Genomic DNA, 13481 nt, shown 5'->3' with positions numbered 1-13481 from the left:
ACTGCACACACAGAACATTACACTACACTGCACACACAGAACATTACACTACACTGCACACACAGAACATTACACTACACTGCACACACAGAACATTACACTACACTGCACACACAGAACATTACACTACACTGCACACACAGAACATTACACTACACTGCACACACAGAACATTACACTACACTGCACACACAGAACATTACACTACACTGCACACACAGAACATTACACTACACTGCACACACAGAACATTACACTACACTGCACACACAGAACATTACACTACACTGCACACACAGAACACTACACTACACACACAGAACACTACACTACACTGCACACACAGAACACTACACTACACTGCACACACAGAACACTACACTACACTGCACACACAGAACACTACACTACACACACAGAACATTACACTACACTGCACACACAGAACATTACACTACACACACAGAACACTACACTACACTGCACACACAGAACACTACACTACACTGCACACACAGAACACTACACTACACTGCACACACAGAACACTACACTACACTGCACACACAGAACACTACACTACACTGCACACACAGAACACTACACTACACTGCACACACAGAACACTACACTACACTGCACACACAGAACATTACACTACACTGCACACACAGAACATTACACTACACTGCACACACAGAACATTACACTACACACACAGAACATTACACTACACACACAGAACACTACACTACACTGCACACACAGAACATTACACTACACTGCACACACAGAACATTACACTACACTGCACACACAGAACATTACACTACACTGCACACACAGAACATTACACTACACTGCACACACAGAACATTACACTACACTGCACACACAGAACATTACACTACACTGCACACACAGAACATTACACTACACTGCACACACAGAACATTACACTACACACACAGAACATTACACTACACACACAGAACACTACACTACACTGCACACACAGAACACTACACTACACTGCACACACAGAACATTACACTACACTGCACACACAGAACATTACACTACACTGCACACACAGAACATTACACTACACTGCACACACAGAACATTACACTACACTGCACACACAGAACACTACACTACACTGCACACACAGAACACTACACTACACTGCACACACAGAACATTACACTACACTGCACACACAGAACATTACACTACACTGCACACACAGAACATTACACTACACTGCACACACAGAACATTACACTACACTGCACACACAGAACATTACACTACACTGCACACACAGAACATTACACTACACTGCACACACAGAACATTACACTACACACACAGAACACTACACTACACTGCACACACAGAACACTACACTACACTGCACACACAGAACATTACACTACACTGCACACACAGAACACTACACCTACAATCACACACTCACCCGTCCGGATCTGCGGGCAGGTAGAGATGGAGCAGGACAGGGAGCAGCAGCCCCGCTGTCCACAGGTATCGCGGGGCCTGCGCTCTCGCTCCGGAGCGCTGCTGACACAGATCACTGTGTCAAGTGTCGCGTTGAGCGGTCCGGCGCGCGCTGTGATCGCGCGACATTTACCTCTTTTGCAGCGCGCGCCGAGCCGCTCAGCCTGCGCGCTGCAAGGAATAATTGCCAAGCGTAACTTTACGCATGGCAATTATTTTGGGGGGTAATGGCGCCTCATCACGCGTCTATGACGCGTGGTGAGGCGTTAATGCGACCTCTGCCCCTTGTGCTCATTTGCATAAATTTTAAAAGCCTTTTTTTGTAAAAATTAAAAGATGAAGATGCTAAAAGAAGAGCAGCAACACACATGTCAGCGTGCTAATATCCTAATGCCAAATGTCCTAAATTTGGGCTGCTGCCAGTTATGCATACATCTCCATGTGTAATGTGTGAAGGGGAGGGACTGACACTCACCAGGCTCTTACACAACAAATGTGATAGATGACAGGGTTAATAATACAAGGCACAGGTTTTGTCTTTTTTCAAATGGTTCCAAAACTCATTGACAAGGACAAACTTCCCTGCGCAGAACATTGCTGACTCCGTCCCTTCCCCTTTTCACAACACTCAGCTGAAACCACATGATATCAGGAGGACGCCACAGACACGGCAGCATTGTCCAACACGTATAGGAGGTCCATATCTATAGGTGACATGCAAACTTTACACAGCTCACACTATCCCTATGCCTAAAGGGTTTTGCAGCTTTAATGGGCATAGATATACATGAGATTTCCTTAAGATAAGTTATAAGATTCAGATCAATGGGGTCCTGACAACCAGCACCCACCAACGATAAGCTGTTTGAGGGGAATGAGGTTTTATGACAGCTTGCTTGTGCCGGTGTACATCGTATTGCGACTGTGGCTGCTAATACGGATCACTTGAATAAGAGCTGCAAACACACCGACTGAACATGAATTGTCAGGGGCACATACAGGGGAACCCCTGATGCTTGGAGTATCTGATCACTGGGGTGTTAGATCAGACTTCATAATCACTAGAACCATAATCCGGTGCAATACCAAATACAGCCATTGGACAAGGGGGTCGCTCTTTCTGACTGACAACAACCATGTCTCCTAATCCCCTATAACCCTTTTTCAGCAGTGCAGGAGCTCCAGTACAAATTTTATTGCAGTCAGTCACCGGACTCAGCGGCCCATATCATCACGGACTACTGAAGCAATGGTGCTAGGCCAGCGAGAAATGTACTCAGTTCTGACCAAAATAATCTGCAGACTGTTCTAGGTATAGGCCTGGAGAGCTGTACAATTATACATGTGTGTAGTAAGTAGCAGCAGGAACTGCTGAATTCAGGTTTGCAGCTCCTGCAAATGCTAGGATTGATCTTTTTAGCCTGAAGAGCTTTCTGCTCTTTGCAATGACCTGTTCCACAGCCCCTCCCCTCTACTCTGATTGGCTGATTTAAGTATCCAACCAAAATCCTGATGCAGCTCCTGCTATCAGAGGAGAGGGACTGTAGAGCAGCACAGTGCAGAGAGCAGAAAGCTCTTCAGGCTGAAAGACCCACCCAGAGCCCTTGCTCTGACCCAGAATCTGGATTATAACTAGACTTTTTTTTCAGTTCTTTCAGGGCCTATACCCAAAACTGCTCAAAGATGTCCTTTAACGGGCAATTTCTTTTTATATCATAACATTTCCTGCTGCTGGAATCCTTTCCTGAAAATAAAAAAAAAAACCTCATTACCACCTTCTCCAGGGAATAAAATCCAACCAGACGGACAGTGAGGGGATCATCGCTACAAGTGTTGTCACTATATTCTATATCTCCTTCCTCCTTGTATAATGATATCGGCAGAGCTGTAATGTTACTGACGTGTCAGAGGAGTGTATAGCGGAGAGCGGCATTGATCACTGGAAAGACTCACTCTTATTACAGGAGATTTTATGTAACATGAGGATTCGTCAAATTCAAAGACAGAGATGCCAGACAGCGTGCCAAGGGCCACCCTGGTGGCAGCTCCCTGTGCTAATAAGAGCCCATTTATAGAAAACGCACAGCAAAGCAGCAGATTAGCCCTTGGAAGGACAATAGAAATAATCCTTCCGTGGATCCGCTGGCACATCCATTGCAATGACCGTGTCTAGAGTATAAAAATATTGTAAATCCTGAGCGTGTGCCCAAAGGTCCCTATACACTCGTCTATTACAGCCAATTGTGAGGCATTGCTAGGGACAATGGTGAAAGATGGGAGATGGGTAAAAAGATTGGGTGAACCCATCTTTTATGAGGCAATTGAGGGGACAATTAAGTTTGTCCTTCTAAAGGGCCCATATGTTGAATTAAAAAGGGGATAAATATACATTACTGTACAGGCGGTCCCCTACTTAAGGACACCCGACTTACAGACAACCCATAGTTACAGACGGACCCCTCTGCCCACTGTGACCTCTGGTGAAGCTCTCTGGATGCTTTACTATAGTCCCAGACTGCAATGATCAGCTGTAAGATGTCTGTAATGAAGCTTTATTGATAATTCTTGGTCCAATTACACCAAAAATTTTGAAATTCAAATTGTCACTGGGGCAAAAGAAAAAAAATTGTCTAGAACTTCCATTATAAAATATACAGTTTCGACTTACATACAAATTCAACTTAAGAACAAACCTCCAGACCCTATCTTGTATGTAACCCGGGGACTGCCTGTACTTGCCCTTTAAAGAAAATCTACCATCAAGACCTCATGATAAACCAGGGACACACATAGATCCAGGCACTGTGACAGTGGTAATCTGTTTGTTATCCACGGCCTCCTTTATGTTAAAATTAACTTTCAATTGTATGCTAATGAGCCAGAAGGGCTCTGGGGGGGGTACAACCATGCTGTAGCTTCACAGGCTATTACACTGTGCAAGGGCACTTCTCCCTCAGACTGTTTGTCTTCCCTCCCTCCGCCTGCTATAATCTCAGTGTTGCAGCCTGTGAATCTGCGGCACGGTGAGGGCACTGGTAACAACCCACCGAGCCCTTGTGACTCATTAGCATCATTTTAAAAGCTGATTTTAGAAGGAAGCCATGGATAACAAACATAATTAGAGTACCACAGTTGTGGTGCCTGGATCTATGAGTAATGCCCCTGGTTTATCATGATGGTAGATTTATTTTAAAGTAGGTGAATATCCTCCATGATAGACTCTTGGACAGCTGAAACTTCTTCCACAAAAAGCATGAGATCTGTAGACGGCTGCATTGTAGAAGTTGATAACCGAAAAAATAATTATTATGGCCTGGGATTTTTATGAAGTTGTAATCTACCAGGCCGCTTCTCTATAGCCACTATAGGCATGACCACGGCTAACCCACACTGACGGATCACGTTTGCTAAGGCAGTCATGTTGGACTAGGCCAGTGATGGCGAACCTTTTAGTGCCCGAGTGCCCAAACTGCAACCCAAACCCCCCCTTATTTATGGCGAGGTGCCAACCAAAAATGAAAGCAGTAACTTATTGCTCCCTGTTCAACAACTTTTGATCATATTGGCCTCCTGAGGACAAGATGGAAAATGTGCATCATTTAAGCTTCTTTCCAGTGTCCCCCTGTACACAGAATTGTAGGAATTGTAGGGCCAGCAGAAGAACCTCCAGAGATAATTTGGTCCTGTCTACTCCTTCTCCCTCTTCCTACAGTCCCAAGTAGCGAAGTAAGTATCACTTTAATATAGGACTGAAAGCAGCATCTTTTAAGTTGCTTGAGACTGCAGGAAGCAGTCCTGAGTCCTGTCTGGTGTGCTGGGGCGATGGCCTGGGTGCCCACAGAAAGGGCTCTGAGTGCCGTCTCTGGCACCCGTGCCATAGGTTCGCCACCACTGGACTAGGCCTTTGAGGGAACGCTCATGCAGTTTTTTACATAAAGAGAAAAAGATTCTGAATGACAATTTCTTCACATCCACATTGCTTTGATTCCAATGAAGGATGCCACAGGGTTTCCGTTGCAAAAAACACGGTAACCCATTTCCTGACGGATAAAGAGCAGATCTTCCCATTGACGCACACGAGGATGCTTTCTGCTGCAGTATCTTATGGAGCCCAACATCAAAATCCGCTAATTGTGTGGGCAATATGACATCCATGGGGAATGTATCTTTTTCCAGCTCTACATTAGCAGCCACATCTCAGGGTCTGTGAGGAGAAGGCCATGTGATCCATGAGAAGATCCACCGGTAATGCTGAGCCAGCAATTACATCCCCCAGTTCCATCCTATTACATCATGTGTCATAAATCCTCCCCATGTTCTGCTACAATGTATTTCTACACCAATAAACAGTAATGTGAGACTGATGGAAGAAATACCGTCCCATGCCCGAAACATCTCAGATCCACTACACACATTACAAGTCACCCGGCTTTCCCAGTTATCAAACAGCAACCAGACGTCCACATAAAGACACTTCCAAAAATAGACTGGGCACTTCCTCAACTGCATCCCAAATTAGCCCCAGTAGAGAGAGGTGTCAGGAGGGTTTGTTTACACCCCTCCCAGCACTGCACAGCTATCAGTGGTCAGTACTGGTACAGGGGGACCCACATACCCCAATATATATACATGAATCACCTAGAAGAAGCTATTACTGCACTGGAAAGGCCAAAGGTTACTGCACTTACCTATGTCAATAGTCTCAAAGCTGGCAAACAGAGCCTCACAATAGCACCAATAAATCTATTATGACACCACGGCAATTATGTTTAGTAAAATCCACGAGATAAGATTACGACACCCGAGCTCACAAGGCACATGACTGTTCACAGCAAGAGGAGGAAACACATATTGCTGCCAACTCTTACCTGGCCCTGCTCCCATGTATACTGCCATGGAGTGCAACACAATACACTGCACCCAACTAGGGACACAGCACTGTTAGGGACACAACCAGTGGGCACAAAGAGCAGGCCGCCCCCACCTAGGGAACCAGAGCACCCCTGCTAAGCCATCCCCAAACAGGGACACAAGACCCCCCTAGGCTGCACATATCCAGGGTCACAGAGCATCCCCCCCACTAGGATGTGCCAACATAGGGATACCATGCTCCCCCCCCCCACTAGGCTGTGCCAACCTAGGGACACCATGCTCCCCCCCACACTAGGCTGTGCCAACCTAGGGACACCATGCTCCCCCCCACACTAGGCTGTGCCAACCTAGGGACACCATGCCCCCCCCACACTAGGCTGTGCCAACCTAGGGACACCATGCCCCCCCCCCACTAGACTGTGCCAACCTAGGGACACCATGCTCCCCCCCCACTAGACTGTGCCAACCTAGGGACACCATGCTCCCCCCCCACTAGACTGTGCCAACCTAGGGACACCATGCTCCCCCCCCCCACTAGGCTGTGCCAACCTAGGGACACCATGCTCCCCCCCCCCACTAGGCTGTGCCAACCTAGGGACACCATGCTCCCCCCCCCACTAGGCTGTGCCAACCTAGGGACACCATGCCCCCCCCACTAGGCTGTGCCAACCTAGGGACACCATGCCCCCCCCCCACTAGGCTGTGCCAACCTAGGGACACCATGCCCCCCCCCCACTAGGCTGTGCCAACCTAGGGACACCATGCCCCCCCCCCACTAGGCTGTGCCAACCTAGGGACGCCATGCTCCCCCCCCACTAGGCTGTGCCAACCTAGGGACACCATGCTCCCCCCCCCCCACTAGGCTGTGCCAACCTAGGGACGCCATGCTCCCCCCCCCCCCCCCCCCAACTAGGCTGTGCCAACCTAGGGACACCATGCCCCCCCCCCCCCCACTAGGCAATGTTAACCCAGGGACGCCCAACGCCCACTGATACAACAATCCTTTGATAATCCTTATCAAAACCAAAATGACTAACTGAATATAGTGACAGTAAAATTCTATATAAAAATGGAATATATTTAGCGTAATGTAGAAACTCTTCCTAGAATAATAAGCAGCTTTAGTCATTCCTCCTCTGCCTTTAAAATTTCCAACCATCTTGAGAATTTTATATTTAACACTTTAACACCTCGGCTTGTCATGTGCCGGGGAACGTGTAAGTGAAGCGCTTACGTAAGAGGTGCGACTTAGCACCCAGGACTATTTATTCTTCATTATCGCCAGCAATAGCTCAGATAAAGCACATGTTGTGCTGGCACAAGCCTTACTGTACCCAGATAGCATCATGCAGAGCAGGGCAGAGCAGTCCTGCTATTATACCCCAGGCACATTACACTCTGCAATCATCAAGCTGTGCCCAGAGGAAGCGACACTGCTGAGCCGAGTCAAGAGGAAGCAGACGCTCTCCTGTATTATCCCTCTTTGATGTCATTCACCAATGATCCCAGTATCTCCGGCCCCGGCAGACTCACGCCTGCTCTCCATGAGTCCCTGGTCTATTACACACATGGAAGGGGAGATGGTTTGTGTATCCAAAACAGGCAGCCAGTACCAAATACATCTCCGTCCTGCTCATTGTAGTGTGTGCAATGCGCCTTATTCTGGATCCCATACATACAGTATAAAAAAAAAATGTCCATAATGGGGAGTCCGCCCAGGGATGAATCTAAACTCCCTGCCTCCTCAGGCGACCATAGACCAGCACCCCCTCTGTACCATCCAGTAGTAACATATCAGGTAATTTTCTATTAATTAGATTCTCCATTCAGTCTTATAACCATGCCGATATTATGTTCTGTTTTTGCCCCCCATCGTGCTCAAGGTGGTGCTGCTGAAGGCAAGAGGCTCAACTTGCCGCATAGCTGGTGCATCCCTATTTTCGTCACAAAATGTGGAAAAAATTTGTAGAAATCCCATTCACTATGCTGACACCAAACCTCACTGCAATCATAACCCCAACAGTTAAGACATTCGGATTACATTACCTATGCACCTGGCCTTAAAGGGGTGGTCTGGAGGAATTTATTTTTCGATGGGCAGCAGAGAGTATAGAAAAAGCAAGGCTGTATGCAACCTCTTGTCACCACAGGTGGCTACATATAGAGGCTCAGAGGTGTCAGGCAGTGCCACATATCATGTATATCCCTGCCCTAGGGGTTATTTTCGGGAATATGGAAAGCCCTCATTTCACCAGGGATGGAAAAAGAGAACGCATAATTAGGGCTCATTCCCGATATCCGGCCACAAATTAAATCAGTTCCCATTGACGCTTATGGTCGCGGAGTGGTGAACATACGTTGTCTTACCTCATCGTGACCGGCAAAATAAATGTCCAATATATATACGGCGCTGGCCCTGCACTCCTTTATGGAGAAGGGGGCGAGCATCACTCCTACCTCCAACCCTCCAGCACATATTCGTGTGAATGTACCCTTACCCATGTCCTGCTCATGTGTCGCTCAGGTACTTCCACCTGTGGATAGGGGCTAACTTACAGTCCCTGGACAACCCCTTTAAGCTACCGAGAGCCACACTGGGCATAGGGGTCTGTTGCTAGCAATACTGGAGGTCACCTGGGGAACATTTTATAGAAAAAGTAGAGCAGCCGCCAACAGCAACCAATCTCATAACAGCTTTCATTTTCTATAAAAGTTGATTCCCGATTGGTTGCGCCCTATTTCCCCACCAGTTGTAATAAATCTTGTGTCGTGTACAGGGAGCATTACAAGTGCTGTTTAAGCCTCACACAGTCTCCAGGAAAACCCTCCTCTTATTATATCACGCTGTGTTAAAAGCACAGTCAGGACGAGGCTGATACACCGCAGTATCAAATAGCAATCATTGAGCGCGGAGTCAGGCGGCAGAGAGATAAGGAACGCGAGCCCTGGATTCTCCGTGTACACAGGAATCTGAAGTATCACAATGATAAACCATTAACAGTGACCTGCCTGGGGACTAACTACACATCATCGCTGTACTGTACTGTGACTGATACACCACGGAAAGGGACCGCAGTATGAAATATTACAGCAGCGGAATAAAACATAATTACATTACACATCATAATTGTGTTTCTCTAAGTAACTCTTACTAGACATCGGAGGTGAACCAGAATATGTAGCAGAACTGATAGCCGTCTCACTTAGGCCTCATTCACACAGCTTTTTTTTCTTCTTCAGTATTCTATCAGTGATTGCCATAGACCCTTTATACGGCAAGTGCCCAATCACTTGTCTGCTGCTTTAAGCAAGGGCCCAAGGTCTGCTAGAAAATTACGGGGCATGTGCTATTTCTTTCATATTTGTGGAACACAAACTTTAATAGAACTCAAAAAAAATAAAAGGATGGCACCGCTAAGAGTTTGTGGTGGATCCCTCAGCTTGCACGTCGAAGAATGTAGCTAAAAAAAAGCTAGAATGTGAGTTGCAGGGCACATTGATCACTGAAACTTCATTGAAACGCACCTTGCAGCCCCGGTGCTATGCCTCGTCTGAGGAACATAGATAACATCTATATCCGGGCTGCATATGGTCCAATATGCAGAACCTTGTCTTTTGCCATCCAATTTTGGCAAACATAATGAAAAAGTATCAACAGATGAAACACGGACATGAAAAAACAGCTGCAGATACTATACTGACACAAATGGTATGGAAAGCGAATGCGTTTCTTTAGCAGATGTGCAATACCCTTTTGTGAACGGGTCCTTATGTAACAGGTTTCCTTCTGATGGAAAGTATAAAATATGCGTTGGCTGGAACATACGGCCGTCTGGGATTTAAAGGTGTATTCCAGTAATAATAATCAATAGCGTATCCATTGGGCACGAGATAACTACTAGAGCAAGGGAAGTCTAACCACTGGGATCACACCAATTAGGAGAATGGAATCGTACAATCCATGTTTGAATGGAGCGTTAGGCAAGCAAACCAATTGCTACTCTATTCAGAGTCTATAGGAGTGAAGTTTTCAGTTACCTCTGTTACGCCCCTTTCACACTGCTGTATATCCAGCCGCAACTTTGCAGCCAGACTGCTATGGTGCCGGGCAGTGGTACAGTGACCACACACGTGCCACTGTACTGTGCATGGGGGAAAAGATAGGTCATGCTCCATCATTCCCCGTACATACAGCCGGACGCCATGCATTGCTATGGAGAGGGGAGGGGTGAGGAGCTCATCCCTCCTCCTCTCCAGCGAGCTGCTTGTCTGAGCGTGCATACAGCAATGTGCAAGTAGCCTCTTATATTTGGGACCTCCTCCTTCTGGTGATCAGAGGGGAATAACTTCATATTATTAAAAGATTCCTTTAATGTCTTTAATAAGTGCAGCAGGGTTGGATGTGTCAGGGACAATAGGGCCGAGTTTGCCACTTACTGCCTCTTATTTTGCATATGATGAATCTATAGAAGTTGCAAACACAGACATAGCAGAGCGGAGTTTGTCATCTGTACATCTCAGAAGAGTCATGGCGCAGTCACAGCAATAAGTAAGTGAAATAATCCATCATTAGGTACTTACCCCCAGCCCTTGTCCGTAAGTCAGCCACGGTGGCCTGGACAGTGGACATGTTGATGATGCTCCTTGGTCCTGATAACACTTAAGGCTTAACCTTAAATTAAAAAAGAAAATAACACAATTACATGAGAAAACAGATTATAATGTATCCGTAGATATTCTGAGGTCTTTGATAAGAGATGGGGGTGCAGATAGAGGGGCTCACATTACATTGGGGTATAAGTGAGTGGGTGGTAGAGGGAAGGACATCAGTAAATACACAGTAGTTTTAATAGGATGATAACAAATGTATGAGAAAAACAACATAATTACAATGTATCGATAGGAAGGGAGGAGAAATCATGTCACATCATAAAGAGGAGGTAATTGTGTTTGCGGCTCAGATGTGACATGTAACTACAGCACACACTGCCCTGAATAATGGGATTTAAAGGGATCCCCAGAGGTCAAGGGGGAGATGACCAGGGGCTGAAGTGGAATGACAGGAAATGATGGAGGATGGGAGTCACTGTGCGACCAGATGACTGTCAACAGTGGAGTTATTGAATGATGCTGGAGGGTCTTCCCCCTCTATGCAGTGGATGGAGGGGTACAAAGCATTTTGGAGATGAACTAGTAGCCCAACCAGCCACGACAAGACATAATCAGATAGCTATCGTACAAATGTGGATTATTGATCACCCCCGAGGATATAATTAATCATCATGCATATACATGAAGCCAAATAGTTGCAGTAGATCGCGTCAGATCGGATCGTGCAATGATTATCGCAGCCCATTGTATCGGCAGAACCTTAGTCATGTGTCTGTGATCTGAAGTATGAATGAGGGCGAGGGGTGCAGAAGTATGAATGAATACACATGATCTCACAGATGGGTAATGGGGGTCTTAACAGTACCAGATGAGCAGGGCCGGAGATCTGGAGGTGGCCACTGTCACTTCACGGCTCCAAGGCTTCAGTCCATCAGTATTTAGCGCCTCCAGCCCGGCTCTTCGTGCCACCAGCGCCCTCCTCTATGAATTCTCATGTGTACCCAGCCCCGACACAGAGCGCCCCACAACACGACCTCCTCCCGGCCGCTCCGAGCGCTACTGAAGACACAGCAGCCCGGGCGCCCGCTCCCTGCTAGGAGCGTACCATTCTGCCAGAAGGGGGGGAGATATATGATCAAGAGGGAAAAAATGAAAAACACCATGACATAAGCAGCAAATCCGTGAAGAAAAGTAAAATATACATATGATTTATAATTCAGTCTGTGACTGTGGTAAATAAAAGATGTTTAGAGTCATAGAAAAATGCTGTCTCATGACAGGACCCCCCTGCACTGGTCACGGTTGGATGCGCTCTGCTTTCTGTATCGCGGCCAGTAGCAGTCATCAGCGCCAGTGACAGGCTGAGTACAGTGCGGTCTTTACATTCATTAATTTATTAGTCTATTGTGCCCGACTCCTCCATCGCTAAACACTGGGCAGCTCTATGATACACTGCACTCAGCTCTGTCACCAGAAGGGGACGGGTGACTGCCCTACGTCACCCACTAGTAATATAGGTCACGCAACTTTTCTGTTCACAAGAAACTTCAGGAATGTAAACATTATTATTATTAGTTGAGCGTTGCAGCCAATCAGGTCACTTGTTTCAGCTTCAATTCTGTGCTGGAAAAATGGAAGCTGGAATTTGATTGGTAATCTAGCCATTATATTAGAGGTTTTCATATCAAACCATAACAACCAAACACAGAACAGCTTGCATGTGATGACATGCTCTGGAAAATTGAAAACTGGACTGTGATTGGTTGCAATGGGGAGTAAGATCAACCATACTAATAAGTGTGAGGCCCTAGAGCTTCCTATTATGAGAGTGTTGTCTGCCATATAGTCGAATAATAAAGGATTTAATGCAACTTGTCATAAATATGTCTCTATAATAATGTATAATATAATGACTGTTGCACAGCTCCTGTAATTCACCACCTTTTCTAATACTTTAGTGTGAATAGGGCTTTAGTTTCAACTCCATAGTAATGCAGATTAACATGGTTGGAAGTATCTCAGTAGAAACCACTTCTTCATAGTTACCCATGCTTGGCAACTTTTTGGCAAGTGAGGTGACCGAAAGACACATGAAATCTACATTCGTGAACCATGTAGTCGCGCCCCACTCTGGATCCCGAGCATAGCATATGGTCGGGGTGTAGAAGAGTGGGGGGAGTGAGCGCTCTTCATCCCTCCCATGTCCATTTAAAGCTGAGTAGCCGTCCCCCGAATCTGGCAAATTATAGGACATATATAGGACAATTATAGGCCGCCCTTCTCTGAGCACTAGGACACTTTGCTCACTGCAACAAGAATGGGTGTCATGGACCATAATATGGCTGCAAATTGTGCCAGGGCCGGTACCAGCACTGGGCATACCTGGGCATGTGCCAGGGCCCAGAGCTGCCGTGGAGTTGGGCCCACATAAGACTGTAAATAAGGTATCCATTGGGGTGAAAGGGGCAGTATTTAGT

The 13481-nt window shown here is 46.5% G+C and overlaps 1 protein-coding gene across 4 annotated transcripts in view; it reads right to left on the bottom strand.

Moving 5' to 3' along the window:
• Positions 1–12074, bottom strand: part of ATP8A1 (ATPase phospholipid transporting 8A1) — a 123021-nt gene extending 110947 nt beyond the window's left edge. For all 4 annotated transcript variants that reach the window (XM_072124949.1, XM_072124968.1, XM_072124941.1 and 1 more), the window contains exons 1-2: positions 11870–12074; positions 10975–11065 (exon numbers count right to left, since the gene is read on the bottom strand). In XM_072124949.1, coding sequence (XP_071981050.1) covers positions 10975–11023 — 49 coding nt within the window. In that variant the 5' untranslated portion in view covers positions 11024–11065; positions 11870–12074. The remainder of the gene's footprint in view (positions 1–10974; positions 11066–11869) is intronic.
• Positions 12075–13481: the final 1407 nt, after the last annotated feature.

Source organism: Engystomops pustulosus, chromosome 1 (assembly GCF_040894005.1).
Source record: "Engystomops pustulosus chromosome 1, aEngPut4.maternal, whole genome shotgun sequence".
Classification (NCBI taxonomy): Eukaryota; Metazoa; Chordata; class Amphibia; order Anura; family Leptodactylidae; genus Engystomops; species Engystomops pustulosus.
The sequence above is the reverse complement of the archived record's forward strand: the minus strand, read 5'-3'. Positions and strand labels throughout refer to the sequence as shown.